Genomic DNA, 17422 nt, shown 5'->3' on the forward strand with positions numbered 1-17422 from the left:
GTGTGTATGTGTGTGTGTGTATGTGTGTATGTGTGTGTGTATGTGTGTGTGTGTATGTGTGTGTGTGTGCGTGTGCGTGTGTGTGTGTGTGTGCGTGTGTGTGTGTGTATGTGTGTGTGTGTATGTGTGTGTGTATGTATACACACATAGGGTATGAGGTTTTGAATGGCCTGAAAGCCATATAGAAGGATTTACACTCTACTTGATTCTTGGTTAGCATTTATTGATTTGATATTTAGCCATGTCATTAAAAAGCAGAAATCAGAAGAAAGAGTTTGCTGTACATATTACCAGTGATTCCTAATGGGGTGAAATATGTTTCAGATTTTGTTGTATAAGTGCACACTAGTATTTCACACTTCTTTGTGTGGTTGAGCAGACTATACGCATGCATGTAATTGTAGTGTTCTCACCTTTATGTGGATAAAGTTCTTTTGGATTACATTAGTAATTTAGTGTGAAGAAGATAAACTGATACTTGGTTTATAAGATGCATTACAAAATCATTAACACTGTGATACAATGTGAAATTTTATACATATTTATAGTATGTGCAATTATGTTACATATAATACACATACAATATGCAGACAATACATATACGACATACATGTGTGACTTCAGTCACAGCAGTCTGAGTCTTCATTGCAGCAAGGTCAAAAACCAATGAGCTTGGGAAACAGTGCCTCTTTAATGTGTTCATAAAAACACAGCATTTTATTATCTACCGGAAATCACACAGTCAACAGGAGATGAAAATAAATAATAACCTAAAGCAGAATGCCCTTTTTACATTTCTGAGTCATCAATGCCAGAAGGATGGCTGCAGTCTGCCTTGTACTTTTCCTGGGCTCTGTTCATGATTCATTTATTTTGGGCCGATCACTTTTTGGAATCCATTGTCTTCCACCCACTTCTGACATAATCCAGTTAAAATGTGGCAATTCATAACCCAAAGGTCAAAGCGAGCGGCAGATAACAGTGAAACAATGAGCAGTCAGGAGGCTTCAACCCCAGCTCTGCAGCAAACGCCTTCTACTATTCTTGCACGATCAAGAAATATTTTAGTGTTCGACAATTTCATTTAAACACTAAAATGTATTTTTTATATAAATAGTTGGTTAGTTTTAGCTGTGCATTCAGAAACAGGAGTGTTTCCCCCACAAGTTCCCAGTAGTTTCCCCCAGGACTTCTTCCCTTCCTCTCTGCCTGACTCATATCAGTCCCTTGCTTGAGTATTTCGTCATCATATTTTTCTGTCCCCCTCCCATCTGCCTTCTCCTAGTAGTTCAAGATTTCTGCCTCCTTTACTGGCTGTTCTTCCAGGATGGAGGAAATAGATCCAAGTATATTTTCACAGTTCTGATATGTGTCATGAACATGATCTTGATATTTTCCTGGGGTGAAAAAAATGATATTGCAAAATCATCATTAGTAGCCTGAAGAAAAGTAGACCTCTAGGCTCATTTATTTGAAATCTTACATGACTGTTTTTTAAGAACTTTTTTCTTTCTTTTTATTTATTTATTTATTTATTTATTTTTTATTTATTTTATGTATGTGAGTACGCAGACACACCAGAACACCAGAAGAGGGCATCAGATCCCATTACAGATGGTTGTGAGCCACCATGTGGTTGCTGAGATTTGAACTCAGGACCTCTGGAAGAGCAGTCAGTGCTCTTAACCGCTGAGTCATCTCTCCAGCCCCACATGACTGTTTTTAAACTTGTACAAAGCCCTCAATGTGTACTTGGTCTTAAATTATATACACATATATATATATAGTTTGGCCAGGTTTCCCACCCTCAACTCCTACTAAGATGACCTCCCATTCCTACCCACTCATCTTTATGTTGTTTTTTCCCCCTCTTAAAAAAAACATATAAAACAAAAATCAAAATAAAAGAGAAAAAGACCAATAAGACCAGAAAACGGCTTAACTAAATGAAACAAAACTAAAAGTCCACACACACACAAAAAAAACCATAGAGTTTATTTTGTGTTGGCCAACTACAACTGGGACTGATGCCTGCCCTCAGGTGTGCTCTCCATATATCCAATGACACTACACTGGAGAAAACTGACTTCTTGCAACTGCAGATAGCTTCTTGGTTAGGGGATAAACCTATGTCCAATTCTCCTTCTCAGTACTGGGACTCCATCTGAACATATGCAGACCTTGTACATGTTCCCACAGTCTCTGTGAGTTCAGATGTAGATCAGTTGTGCTGTGTCTGAAACACACCATTTTCTTAAAATTCCCCATCACCTCTGGCTCTTTCTGCCTTCTCTTCCACTTAGCTGCCTGACCCCTGATGGAAGAGGTTGATGAGGACATCCCATTTAGAGCCACATGCTGCCTAGTTTTAAGTCAACTTGATACAAGTTAGAGTTAGCTCAAAGGAGGGAATTTCAATTAAGAAAATGACTCCCTAAAGCTGTCTCTGGGGCAGTTTCTTAATTAGTGGTTAATGTGGAAGGGCTCATGCTATTATGGGTAGGGCCACCCCTGGGCTGGTGGTTCTGGGCAAACAACACCCCTGCCTCCAGGTTCCTACCTTTCTTGACTTCTTGTGCTGACTTCCTTCAGTGATAGACTATTGTATGGATGTGTAAGCCAAATGAACCATTCCTCCCTCAACTTGCTTTTGTTTATGGTGTTTCATCATAAAAATAGCAACCCCAACTAAGACAGAAGTTGGTACCAGGATTATTGGTATTGCTGTGGCAGACCTGACCATGTTGCTTTGTGGAGAATTGTGGAAGGACTATAGAACTTTGGTCTAGAAAACCAGTAAGTGTTCAGAACTTGTCGAACTGCTCTGTGGGAGCTTGGAAGATAAGAGTGTTGAGAGAAAGGCAGATGATGGAGGCCTCGTGAAGTTCCAGAGGGAAGTTTGAGAACATTTATAAGACTCTACAGAGGCCATTGCAAATCTTGAGCTAAGAATGTGTAGCTCTGATTAGCTGGGAGTGAATAATCAGCTGTGGTAGCAAGATACTAGGACTACCGAAGTGAACCCTTTGCTTAACTGGGACAATCAAGGCTGGTCAGCTGGAGTTAGACAATTAAGGGTGCTTAAGAAGAGACCAGCATCACTGAAGTAAGATCTTCTGGAAAGCCTTTCCTCAGAGACCTGAGTTTCAGAGGTGGCAAAGGTACTACCTGACAGTAGCAGTTGAAGTAGACATGTACGAGTCACCCAGGTGACTCTAGTTTTGAAGGCATGATGCAGTGGTGAAACACAACTGAAGATGGCATTGTAAGAGGCAAGGGTAGGCCATTGGAAAAGACAGAGCTTCAGTAGCATTTAATGTCCAGCATTGGAGGGTAATGGAAAGAAGATGAGTCTTGGCACCACGAAGAAACCTCTGGAGAAGCCATTGATGAAACGTACAAAGCCCAGTTGCATCAGAGAACCCCAGACCGTTTCTGAAGATCTCAAATGGGAAGTACTAGGGGATGACCACCAAGAACAGCAGCAATGGTGGAGTGGAGCCAGCTGGAGATAGAAGATGGTTTGCGCATACCTCAGAGGGTGGAGAGAGAGAAGTAATCCAAGCCCTTTGAAGGAGCTCAGAAGATAGTGAGAAGATTCCCGACATTAGACATCGAGTTATTTGCACAGTTGGAATTTGGTTTTGCTTTTATTCGATTATCACAGAACCTTGGTTCTACCAAGTTGAAGTTAGGAAGCATTTAACTGATGTTTTATTTTACATGAACTCACACTTGAGAGACTTTGAACTTTTAAAGAGATTTTGGATTTTTACAAAGACTTTAGATTTTAAAAGGGACTGAAGTTTTAAGTGTTTTAGATTTTTAAAGACTGGGAATTTTAAAATTTGAAATGTTGATATTCATGTGTGATCTTGGGGGATAAATAAGAAAGGAAAGTGGTGGCTTAACAATATGTTCTTACGTCAAGATGACAAGCAACCATAACAAGGACAGACTGGGTTCTCCAAAGTCTTTCACAATCCATACATTGTTGAGTTGTAGGTCTCTTTGTCTTTTGCCTTCTACCACAAAAAGGACTTTCTCTGATAAGAATTGAGTGATGCATTGATCTGTGGGTATAGCAATATGTCACTAAGAGTCATTTTGCTGCTGTGTCCCTTAGCAGAATAATAGTATTAGGTTTTTCCCTTAGGCCCAAGACATATCTAATTTTAGAATTTTGGCCACCGTAGCACTGTCAGGTATTGGTTCTGTCTCATGGAGTGAGCCTTAAATCCAATTGTTAAAATGTGATTGGTTACTCCCATAATATTTATGCTACTTTTACACCAGTATATCCTGCAGATTGCTCACTAATGTAGGTTGCAGGTTTTGTAACTGGATGATATTGGCAGATACTCTTCTACTCTCATAGTATGGAGAGTGCCTTCTAGTACCATGAACACTAGTCAGTAGAGGTGAAATTTCTATTTAGGGACGTGTTCAACTTTTCCATGTTTGATGATGTAAGTTAAGTGTCAGGCTCTAAAGAACAGCCAACAGCCTGACAATAGCCTATGAAGTTTGGGGGAAGTATGTCCCATGAGACCTCTTTGGTTATATAGACTCAGCTATATGCAATCTATCTATTCCTACTACTGGAGGTTTTACTTGGTAGCCACAGAATATGTAGTTGAGGAATTGTCTCGCCTAACATTTGCTGACTCCACTTTGATTGTTTTCATATATGCATATATTTTAGAAAGATTCTACAGTAGCAGGTAAAAATCCATATGATTTTTGAGACGTCCTTTTAATGTAAATCGTACCCCCTTATCCTCCCTTTTACCCTTGTCTTCCTCATTTAACCCTCCATTTTAGTTTCTACTTTATTACTCCCTCACACTATATTATGTTTTCCCTTGCTTGGCAGATCCTCTTCTCCCTGTCAGTCCCTTCCTAGCTACCTAACCTCTTATTCCATTTGCAGCACACATATCAAAAGCTTGAAAGTCATCAGTTACATATAAGATGTATCTGCATGTTGTATCTGTCTTTTGGGGTCTGAGTTACCTCACTCGGGATGATTTAATCTAGCTCCATCCGTTTGCCTTAAACTTTCATAATTTGAATTTCTAAACAGCTGAATTGTATTCCACTGTGTAAGTGTACCTACCACCTTCTCATTATCTGTTCACCAGTTGATGGATTTCTAGGGTATTTTTAGTTTCTGGCTATTATGAATACAGCAGCATGAACATGGATGAGCAAAAGTCTCTTTAGTAGGATGCAAAATCATCTGGGTATATTGCCAAGAGTAGCATAGCTGGATGTTTGTGGTAGATTTATTTTTCAGCTTTTTCAGGAATTACAACACCGATTTCCACAGTATCTATACAAGTTTGTACTCCAGTGGGCAGTGTGTATATGTTCCCCTTACTTGCTAGCATGAGCTTTGACTTCTTTTGACCTTAGCCGTTCTAACAGAGGGGAGAGTGAATTCTCTGAGAAGTTTTAGTTTGCTTTTCCATGACGACTAAGGGTACTGAACATTTCTTTAAGTGTTTCTCTGCCCTTTGTGTTTCATGGTTTGAGAACTCTCTGCTTAGTTCTGTACCCCATCTTTAAACTGGTTTGTTTCCTAGATGTTTATGTTTTTTTTTTAAGTTCTTTATGTGTTTTGGATATTAACCCTCTATTGGACGTGATGGTATCTTTGCCATAGAGAAGTTTTTCAGTTTCATGAGTTATTATTTATTAATTGTTGTTTTTGGTATCTGTGCTATTGCTGTGCTCTTCACAAAGACCTTTCCTCTGTCAATGAGTTCAAGACTACTTCCAATTTCTTTTCTTTTATCACATTCAAGGTCTTATGTTGACATCTTTTTTTATACACTTGGAGTTGAGTTTTGGGTAGGGTGATAAGTACAGATATATGTTAATTCTTCTGTAGTCAGCCATCCAGTTTGATCTACACTATTTGTTGAAAACAATGTGTTTTTCTTCAGTGTGCATTTTTAGCTTCTATGTCAAGCATCAGGTATCTGTAATTGTGTGGACTTATGACTGGGTCTTCAGTTTAATTTCATTGTGCCAATTGTTCTGATAACACCAATACATGCTGGTTTTATTACTATAGCTCTATAATACAACTTGAAATCTGAGATGGTGGTATCGCTGGAAGTTCTTTTATTATTAAGGATTGCTAGCTATTCTGTGTGTGTGTGTGTGTGTGTGTGTGTGTGTGTGTGTTTTCATATGAAGTTGAAGATTCTTCTTTCAATCTTTGTGAATAATTTTGTTGGAGTTTTGATAGGGATTGTATTGAATCTGTAAATTGCATTGGGTAGGATAATTTCCACAATATTATTCCTACAGATGTCTTAATTTTTTAAATCAAGGAACCTGATGAAACTAATCTATTCTGATGCCAAAGAAAAGTTGTACATCCTGTAGTGTTAGCAAGCAGCAGTGTAGGTTCTTTATAGTTATTTGATAGAGTGTGTTGTTTGCATATGGATCTGTACCCACCACATTGTCCTGTATTTGCGGGACTCATTTGAATGAATATTTGGAAGAAGAAACTTTCCCCCTTTGAAATAATTATGATTATTATTATTTTTTAAACTCAGGCAGCAATGTGGAGGTCCTCATGAGCGGGAATGTCAGGTGTTACAATATCGTGGTGGAAGCCATGAAAGCCTTCCCCACGAATGAAGAAATTCAAGAGGTGAGCTGCTCCTTGCTGCACAAACTTACACTAGGTGAGTTATACCTTTTCAATTCTTATCACAAGCTGTATCATATACACATGTGTGTAGCCTCATGTGATCTATGCTCCAAGTAAATAGCGTCTTGATACACACTGGGTATACATACTGTGAAGTAGCAAGTGGTTATGAAAGAAACACACACAAAAAATAGAGACGTCTGCATTTTATTGTCTGGAGTGATCTCTAGGAATGGTTTTCGTTGGATGATATTTAAACTACAGATGCTAACTCTGGATTGTTCTTATACCTATGTGATCAACGTGAAGCAGAAATTAGAAGGAGGTATTATCACCCAACTTGAGAATTAGTATATAGGGCTGCACCGCTTTAGGCGTAGGTGTGCACTTCAAAGAATCAAATCAGTGCACTCTAGAGACCTTGCATACCTACATTTACAGTGATTCTATCACAGCGGCCAAGTTATGTGATCAACATGGAAGCCCATCAGAATACATCAGAATACACGAGGAGTGTATGAGTTTCCCTAGGGTTTTCTGTCGCACTGGTTCATTTGATTTCTCTGGATCATTATTCTATGATTTAAATTACTATTGCTGAGATATGGTATCTGAAACACTAATAGATCATGTGTTCACACATTTTCTTCCTGTGTCTTATATCTTGGATACAAATTTGAGAATTAAGTTTCCCATTTTAAAAGTCTATTGAAGTTTACATAGGAATGACAAAGAATATATAGATCATGTTGTGAAGAACTGATGTCTCTCACTATCATTTCTTCTCTACAGTGTGTACAGTTTTTATGTATCTTCATTATTTATTTTTAGCTGCTTTATTTTCATTATAATTGTAATTGGCATCTGTTTCGAAATTATATCTCTGAGATGTGCCTGAATGAAGAAATGAAAATGATTTTTATCTGTTTGCCTTTCTATTTATTTCTGACAACTCTTTTGGACACATATACAGATTATCTAAGTTAATGGTTTGTACACAGTGGCAGTCTGAGCCTATGCTTCCCACTCATTATGTCAGTTACTTCTCTGCCTGTCTTCTTGTGTGACCCAGAATCATGGGCACAATGCTGAATGGAAGCAGTGTTTGGCACTATCCTTGTCTTTTTCCTGATTTTCGAGACAAAATCTTCAAATATTCTTTCATCCAGAATAATGTGTGTCATATGACTTTTATAGTTTCAAAATCTGGCTTGTTTTTAATGACAATTTTTTATATTAAGTTTAGAAATTGTCTTCTGTTTCTTGCTTATTTCTACTTTTGTTTCTGTCCCCTTTTAAAGAGACTAAAAACACAAATGAGCTTTGAATTTTATTAAATCCCAAACAATGCATGTTAAGGTTTTCTCCTTTTCTTTTAATGCTATGGAATTAAATCTATAGATTTTCAAACAATAAGCCATGATTCCAAGGTCAAATTTAAGTTGATGATTTACTGAATCTTTAAAGTATATTTCTAATAAATCTCTTAGTTTTCTATCTTCCAGGCAACCTTAATTGCCTTGTTTTGCCTTCATCCTCTTACTTATTAAAGCATGTCTATTTATTTAATCACCAGTGCAGTTATTTTGTGTTCTATATGTGATGTCTAACATGAAAAGTCTGTGTACATCTCGTTTTCCATGACTAACAGTCACTGAAGCTCATTTGCTTGTAGTTCTGTGGAGGTCAAGATCTGAGCATTCCAAAGATTCACAGAGCTTCACACAGCTTCACCGTGCCTCTCCAGTGACAGTTGGAGTCAGAGCACTGGAAGGGCAGGGTGCGCTTGAAGATGTGAAGTTCAGACCTTTTCCCTTGGAGACAGTGCAGCTGCCATGCTCTCCCACAGGCTGCAAGCAGGCTCCCGTGTTCTCACATCAGAGCTCTTGTGTGACTTCCTGTAGATATCATCTGACCTCTGAGATACACACCTTGGGGATTTCTCTCTGTGAACAGAATGATGAGCTACCGAGCAAGGAATAATAAGGCAGATAATTGTCCTTTCTCCTAAAGAATCGCCAGCAACATTTTATGCAAGTTTAGGTTACTATAATAGACATTAGCTTTACATCATTTTCACTTTGAGAAGGATCAGTCAGCCATTTGAAGAAAAAACTTACTGTTGTGATTTGGTTATACAAAGTTGCATTTTCATGTCCACATCCTTTGCATAATTAAAAATATATAAGTTAAACTTCTAGGAGAGCTCCTTGGTAGATTCAGTTAAGAAGAGTTTCTAAAAATCTGAGTTATTGTTATTATTTTTGTATACAGCACTTCAGTTGATTTCTTTCCTCTTTGGCCAATTATTTAAATGTATTAAGACTGTTAGATATGATTACGTAATCATATCGCACCCTCCTTTCCTAGACTCCAAAGTAAGTGCATAGACCCCATACGTGTGTTTACACACATAAACTTTTGATCCAAGGCTCGATCAGGAGTGTTAGAATATTGTTGTCTTCTCCACATTGTCATAAGGGTCTGTGACTCAATGATATGTGTCTCGTTCTGGATCATGTAACCTATGGAGGAGAAACTCTGGCTTTGAATGAAGATTTCTGCATATCTCTGTGGTTATCAGAGACTTCAGAGGGGAGGGGAAAGAGGAGGAGTCAATCAGTGGGTGGATACTGAGCTCTTATTAGGTAGGAATAAGAACTGTGCCATAGTCTTGTATGGTGGAATGAGTTAGACAGCGATAATGTACTGTGTGCATCAGGAACCTGGAAGGAGAGAGTGTGGTATTTCCACTGGACTTAAACATTGTATTACATTGAAACAGTAGATAGTACCCCAGAGGTGTGTACAAATTTTTGCCTTTAGTCTCATATATTTTAGTTGAAAATATATGTAAAAGAATTTACCTTAAATCAAAATTAAAACAATAACAAAGCGACAAAGTATTTTCTGTGAAACGTAGTGGTTATATGCTGGTCCATGCCTTTATAGAGTGAGATGTTCTCAGGTTGCATTTCAAGAAGGACACAGTTGTGTAAGAGACTGACCCTGAGAACACCGTGATAACTAGGAATACTATAGCTCCATGTACAGGAGACCCAGTTTTTTCTGCCTGATGGTTTGAGGAGTCAGAACTGATGAAAACAGGTACGTGTTTGGTCTCACTGAACTAGCATGATCTAATTAGACAGACAACAGTAGGGACCAAAGTCTCAAAGAGTCTCTTTGATTTAATGCACACCACTGTGTTGTAAATCGATGTACTGATTAAATATATACTCTCATGCCATTAGATTTATTGATTTAAATGCTGCTACGTTAAGTAAGTGTATTTTAGTTTGCTTGGGTTAGAGCTTACAGAATGTCTCACTTTACTTTAGGTAATTTTTTCAACATCCTGGTGTTGAACGAAGTGCACGTCTTTGTGGTGAGAGCTGTCCAGCAGTATCCCGAGAACGCAGCTCTGCAGATCTCTGCACTCAGCTGCTTAGCGCTCCTCAGTAAGCTCCCTTACTAACGAGGGACTCCTTCTCTCCTTTTAAGTGCTGAGGGTAAAAAGGCCTCCTTCCAGCCAGGGAGATGCTCGCTGAGCACCAGTGTTGCATCCCCCTGTTGATGTGTGTACCAAGAACCAGGCAATCATTTCAGATGATCTATATCATCTAGGGTGGTAGTCTCCTCATATGATGAGCCAGCAGTAATGCATGTGTAAAATATTAAAAATTGCTTCATGTCTAGTGAAGGTAGTCAGTAAAGAACATTCTATTGAGAGCATTCAAACCCTGCACTTAGGCTTGGCTCTTCAAGCTGTTGGTGGTGTTAGGCATGGCAAAGACATATATACTTTTGTTTGTTTGTTTGTTTGTTTGTTTAGCTGAGACTATTTTCTTAAACCAAGACTTGGAGGAAAGAAGTGAGCCTCAGGAGCATAGCGACGAGGAAGACAGTGAGAAGCTTTTCTGGTTGGAGCCCTGCTATAAAGCCCTGATGCGCCATCGAAAGAACAAACACGTGCAGGTCGGACACTTAGTTAATCCCTGATTTAAGATCAGGCTTCCCCACCATTGCTATCTGATACATTTTTCTTCTTCCTTCCTGATCTAGGAGGCCGCATGCTGGGCACTAAATAATCTCCTTATGTACCAGAAGAGTTTGCATGAGAAGATTGGAGATGAAGATGGCCAGTAAGTATCTCGATGTGTCATGACAGAAAACCTGGTCCTGTTTCAGCCAGTGCATAGAAACAGCCATTGCTAGTTTTTCTTGTCAGAGTTTAGGCTTTAGTGGTGTTGTATGTTAGTGGTGGGTATATAATTTTGTCTAGTTTTCACACAAGACAGGCTCTTAAGGTGTGGCCCACGGGTCTGAGCTTCCACTCCTGGTGCAATATAGAGTGTTTTAATCCCTACTGAGACATAGACCGCTTTAATTTCCACTGGCGGATTTGGCATCATGAGTCATTCAATTATTTGTGAATCCTGGAGAATCGACTCCTCAGTTTTCTGGCTGACCAGGTACAGATGCAGGTACAGCTAGTTCACTCCAGCTAAGCACATTCACAAAGCCACTGGGGTTCTGGGCCACCAGCCAGCTGGTTGCCTGTGTCAGATTAGAAACCTCCTCTGGCAGGTCCCATCTGACAGCACTATGGACCCATGTTCCGAGAGAGGCCTATTTGCATAATGGCCCACTGCTGGAAAAGAGGGACTTAGTGAAACAGATGCTACTTAAAAACTTCCATTTGGAGAAGAGATAGTGATTCTTGAAAACTAAGGTAAACCAGGAACTCACTTATCCCAAGTGAGCAACCTTTTAGGAGCTTGTGTTCGGGCAAAATCAGGCTGCAATTTATATATCTTAGTTCACAGCACACATAGTCTTCAATACCCGGAGATAGTTCCAGTGTTATTAAAGAGAAAGCACATTTATTTCCTGTCTCTTAAGTCTACTCGGTTTCTTTTCCCCATTTGAGTGCCCCCTTCTTTCCATTATTCCTGTTCTCTCCTTTTATATTTTTCTTCCTAGTGTTTAAGATTGTCTTCTGCTTCTTTATGGTGATCCTGCTTTGTGATTAACAACCCCTATTGTGCATTTTAATTCTTCCCTTTATGTTTTGTGCACCTAGTATGTTAATATTTGTGTGACATTTATAAAGCTTGCAAGAGTCATGGTTTGGTTGTAGCAGTGTACAATGGCATTCTTAGGCACACTTTTTTTTGTGTATTTTCATTTACTCTTAGTAAAATAGAGTCCAAAATACTAAACGGAAAACTCCAGAAGTGAGCAATGTGTATATTTTACTTTGTCTCTTGCTCTGAGAAGTGGGAAGAAATCCTGTACTGTTTGGCCCATCCTTCCCGGGTTATAACTTGGTTTTATGTCTCACCCTGTGTGATTGGCAACATAGCAACTTTGTAGCTGCCTATCCCTCGATACATGTTTACAAAGCCACGTGTCCTCCGTAAGACTTACAGGCTTCTGAAGAGACAAGAGTGTTAGTGTTGGACACACTTGGATCGAACATCTGCCTATAGGGTTGTTCAGCATCCGCTTCTATTGTGAGTGGAGGTGGCATACAGCTTGGCTTCCATAACTGCACTGTTAGAGTTCACAGGCAGCATGAGTAAGCACTGGAGCTGGAGGCTGCAAACTGAGATGCGGTTGGCTTTTTTCAAAGGTTCCCTGCACACAGGGAAGTGATGCTGTCTATGCTGATGCACTCCTCTTCCAAAGACGTCTTCCAAGCAGCTGCTCATGCTCTGTCCACTCTCTTGGAACAAAATGGTAAGGAGAATACTATGCTTTTTAATACAGAGGAACAATGTTGTGCTGTTTTTTTTATAAAAGCTATAAGTTCTGAAAAATTCAGATATGGAGCTAGCTGAAGTGTGTATGTTGGTATATAAAGGATAAAAAAAATAGGTGTATGTTCTCAGGACTTCTGTTTATTTATGACATATACAATACATACTTGCAGACACTGGAACACTGTATCCACTTTAAATGCAGATGTATATGATACTAACTTGCAGAAATTGAAGCATTGTATCTGCTTTAAATGAGTGTTATGTTTTCCTCCTTATATTAACAAGTGTATTTATTATTATCATCATTACAATTTTAATAGCTGTGTAACTTTCCAATTTATATCTATAAACTATTTTAGAAACCAGTTTTTGTTGATTGGCTTTTACCTTACATACCATGGAAATTTTTAGAGTCCTCATCAGGCTTTTTCTTCTCTAAAACAGATTGCCTGCATGTTCCCTTATATATTTATTCATTCTTCTTAAATAAATTTTACAGGAATGCTACTGTTTGAGTTATTCACTATTTTAAAAACTGGTGAAATTGTCCAGAATGAAATGTTTTGTATTCATGATTTTTTGAAAAAGATCTCTTATGTATAATTCCTGTGTGTATTTTAGCTTTGCATACTTGTAGAGAGAGAAGGTCCTGGCTCAAACTGCTTCAGATTCCTGACCCCATAAACAGGAAGTTTTGCCAGGAAAACTTGTCTGGCATCAGGCAGGGAGACTTGGCAGCTCTTGGGATATTTTTAGGCAGTGATACATTAAAAAAAAAATGAAGGTTGATCTGAGACACAATAATGTAAGAACTACCAGATTTTAGTGGAAAGACCAGGCTAGTGAGGAAGACACATGTCCTGCAGGATGCTCCATATCTCCGGTGGCATTTTAATAAAAGGGGAACCTAATCAAATGTATTGGGTATATGTGTGAAATTGTTAAAGAACAAAGTTAATTAGCTAACATCGAATCCGGTACGTCACACAAAGGCTTGGAATAGTCAGGCCTTGAGTGATGACAGGGCCTGTCCCAGGGCTGAGTCATCACAGGATCTGCCATGTAGCTATGGCGGTCTGGGCTGGGATTGCATTACAGCCAAGGTGCATTGTGTATAGCAACCCAGAGGAGATGAAGTTTGCTGCCAAGCAGCGATAGTGTGGTAGGGCTATGGGTCTTCACCATTAGGAAACTCTGTTAGGTCCCTCCATCAGTCGTTAAGATTTTGTGACTTGAGGTTGCTTTTGTTATGGCCTCTGAGGGACAATGACCTTGTGAGTCAACTTGGCATCTGTTTGGAGTCAGTTCCTGCCCTCCTTTCATCCTCCCACACCTTCGTTCCTGGCTGTCTGCTAGGTATTCTTAGATGCCCTTGCACATCCTGGGCTTCCAGGTGTAATCTTCCAGGTATAATAGAGTTGTAAAATCTTACGCGGCCTCCTTATTTAGTACCACCACCAAATTCACACTGCAAGCTACTTGGGACAGTAACTATGGAGGGTGAAGGGATGGGAAGGGTGTTTGTTTTTGCTTTTGTCTTGTTTGTTTGTTTGTTTGTTTAAAAAAAACAGGATTAACCAAAAAAAAAAAAAAAAAAAAAAAAAAAAAAAAGAAAAGCCGGGCAATGGTGGCGCACGCCTTTAATCCCAGCACTTGGGAGGCAGAGGCAGGCGGATTTCTGAGTTTGAGGCCAGCCTGGTCTACAGAGTGAGTTCCAGGACAGCCAAAGCTACACAGAGAAACCAAAAAACAAAAATAAAAAACAAAAACAAGCAAACAAAAAAACAAAACAGGATTGAGTTGGCAGAAAGAAGAACTGAGCTCTTAGACAGGAATGGTGTCACAGACCAGCAATCTCAGCACTCTAGCTAACACAGGGCCAACCTGGGCTACTAAATCCCGAAGACAAATTAAACAGGAAGAGGATAAGAAGGAGAAGGGGATGGAGATGGAAAAAAGTAATGTCTTGGTACCATGGCTATTTGAAGGCTTAGGCCCAAACATCTTTTGTGATAATTTTCTCATTTAATTAAGCACTTGAATGAATTGAGCTACTATGTACTAAGTTTGTATCATGTACTAGATTCCATACAATCTACACTCTTGTGATATGATGGTTACATAAAAATTTTAGGCTCATGGTGTCAAATTCTAATGGGGAAGATGGACAAGAAGACTAACTAAGGAGTGTGACGCGTGAGGTAGCCAAGACAAAAGTCAAGCAGAGAAGGAGGGTTGACCTTTGAACCAGAGGAAATACAAACATGAATGAGCATTCACTAGAGATGACTGCTGTGGGAGTTGGTGTTTTGTGATTTGTCCTTGAATGCAGATAATCTTCTGCTAAAATGAGTAGAGAAAAGCAATAAAATTCTGCAAGTAAATAGGGAAACATGAAAATGTCCTGTACACTCTGAAGGGACACCATGATGACTGCCCTTCCCCCGGTCGAGTTTGCCATAATTGAGCAATGCCGTTTTTGCATGAAGGATAGTGATGGGGTCCATGAATAAAGGATGCAGCCCACTGAGATGTACAAAGTAGTTCAGAGCATCCCACACCAGGCCATTCCATCATCCTGTCACCAGTGAGCGATGAGCCTCTACACACCTGTGGCCCTTCTCCTCAGGCCTGCCTCTGGTTCCCATCACCAATGGAGAGATGGCTTGTATCTGTGAACACAGAGTCTCTCAAACCCATGCACTGAGTCTAGCATATTTGTACTTCCTAGCTCAATGTAAGTCTGGCAACTTTGTGAAGTTCAAAGATTAGACGTTCATTTAATTTTCATCCTCATTGTGAAGAACGCTGTTTGCATACATTCTTCAACATAACACTTCTTTCTTATGGGATTTAATGTATTAGTCGCATTCATACCCATCTACTCTGTGAATACAAAAAAAAATTAAGTGGAAACTTCAATAAAGAATTAATAAACACGAAAGGCAGAAAAGGTCATCTATTTGTAAAATATAGGCAGCTGTTAATGATCTTTAAGTAGCTAATGAAATATGTTATATGTTATTGCCATTGTGAGCTTTCATTACTGTAAGTAACTTGAAAAACACCTTGTAGTTAATTTCAGGAAAATCCTGCTGGCGAAAGGAGTGTACCTGAATGTCTTGGAGTTGATGCAGAGGCATGCCCAGGCTCCTGAGGTGGCAGAGAGTGGTTGCAAGATACTGAGTCATCTGTTTGAAGGAAGGTACTTAGTGCACATTCATGAACATATATATATATATGCACACACACATCATATACATACACCCATATGTACATATGCATTTATACATACACATACATATACATATACACCATATACATATACATATACCATATCAAACCATATACCTATACACATACATACACACATGTGTATACGTATGTATGCAGGGCACTGAGCCAGGTGATGTCATTCAAAGCCCATGTTGGAATGGTACATGAGAACATGCCCCTTGTCATGTTCCCTGATATTCTGGAATTATTTTATCTAGGCATTAAAAAGTGTGTCAGAGGCTGAAGAAATTGGTTACTTGGTTTAGAAATGATAAATCTGCAGCAGAGCAGATAAAAGCTTTTCAGATCACTATGTATGTGTATATGCAAAACTATAAATACATGCTTTTTGCAATTATTGTTTTTCAGAATTAAAGCACTATTTATTACAATGCATTGTTTATTACTATTCTTTCATTTAAATTAATTTTGGCCACTCTTCTTCCTCTCATTCCTTTCCCAATGACACTTTATTCCCAAGCACTGTATGGCCAGCCAGACACTGCGTGTCTGGTTTGTGCCACAAAAGAGGCCAGACATTGTTATACGTGGTTGAAATGGTGAGAGGGAGCTAAAGGCTTACAAAACCTTCCAAAAACTCCAGCAATATATATTTAGTATATTTTAGCAATCTACTAAGGAAAAAAATATATGATAATGGTGGCATTGTTTGATATCAAATGAAAAGCAGCCACACAGGAAACAGGTAAGAATTTTAAAAATCATCTAGGGTACAGGTGCTCCAGGTGAGATGGATCGTGTGTCTTGGCTTGTTGTGGGACACTCTTCCTAGGGAGAAATGAACAAATGTCTCCATTTGGCCTATATCTTATAAACATTGAACTTACAGCAGACCAAGTAAGAATACCAGCAATGATCAACTTGGTGTGCCGATGAGATTTACTGGGGTAACTTACAGGACTATGGGTGAAGAGTTACTTCGGGAGCAGAAATGACTCAAGGACAGCTGCATGACCAAAGCCCACCCCAGTGTGAGTGACAGCTCACAAAGCTTGGGGACCTAGCGCACACTGCTCAGAGAGGGCTCAGATCAGCAGGGTGCAGGGCTCATCTTTTAGGAGCCTTACCAATCCTACCTTCAAGAACTGACCGTTGGGAGCCAGTGAGCCTGGCTCTTGACACCACACTCATGCCCATTCACACTGGACACATCACAGTCCCCAGCACTGTTTTTGTTTGGTTTGGTTTGGTTTGGTTTGGTTTTTTTCGGGAAAGAGTTTCTTTGTATAGCCCTGGCTGTTCTAGAACTCACTCTGTAGGCCAGGCTGGCTTTGAACTCAGAAATCCACCTGCCTCTGCCTCCCAAGTGCTGGGATTAAAGGCGTACACCACTGCTGCCCGGCCCCAGCACTGTTTTAACTGACACTTTATCAATCTCTGGGAATCCTCTGTTCCTTTCTGCTGCCCTACACAGCATCTTTTAGTTATTCAGGGGTTTTCCAAATACTGTGCATAGCCCACAATAGCTCATAAGGGCTTCTGGAACAACAACAACAACAACAAAGACAGGTCTCCACTTATCAATCTAAAGAACATTCAATTTCTTTTTCTTTTGAAAAATGATCAATAAAACCTCTTTGGCAGAACCTCCAAAAAAACCAGGGACTTCTTTTCCACACCCAGAGTTCTGACTCTCAGCCCATGCCAGCACCTACCCTCCACCACTGCAATCCTTTTGTACCAT

General features: G+C 39.4%; 1 protein-coding gene across 1 annotated transcript in view; it reads left to right on the top strand.

Moving 5' to 3' along the window:
* Lrrk2 (leucine rich repeat kinase 2) overlaps window positions 1–17422 on the top strand; it is a 143195-nt gene that overhangs the window by 16170 nt on the left and 109603 nt on the right. The window contains exons 7-12 of the mRNA XM_031353252.1: window positions 6576–6707; window positions 10015–10134; window positions 10509–10651; window positions 10739–10818; window positions 12312–12418; window positions 15517–15646. Of these exons, the coding sequence (XP_031209112.1) occupies window positions 6576–6707; window positions 10015–10134; window positions 10509–10651; window positions 10739–10818; window positions 12312–12418; window positions 15517–15646 (712 nt within the window). The remainder of the gene's footprint in view (window positions 1–6575; window positions 6708–10014; window positions 10135–10508; window positions 10652–10738; window positions 10819–12311; window positions 12419–15516; window positions 15647–17422) is intronic.

The sequence above is a fragment of the Mastomys coucha genome, unplaced genomic scaffold (assembly GCF_008632895.1).
Source record: "Mastomys coucha isolate ucsf_1 unplaced genomic scaffold, UCSF_Mcou_1 pScaffold11, whole genome shotgun sequence".
Lineage (NCBI taxonomy): Eukaryota > Metazoa > Chordata > Mammalia > Rodentia > Muridae > Mastomys > Mastomys coucha.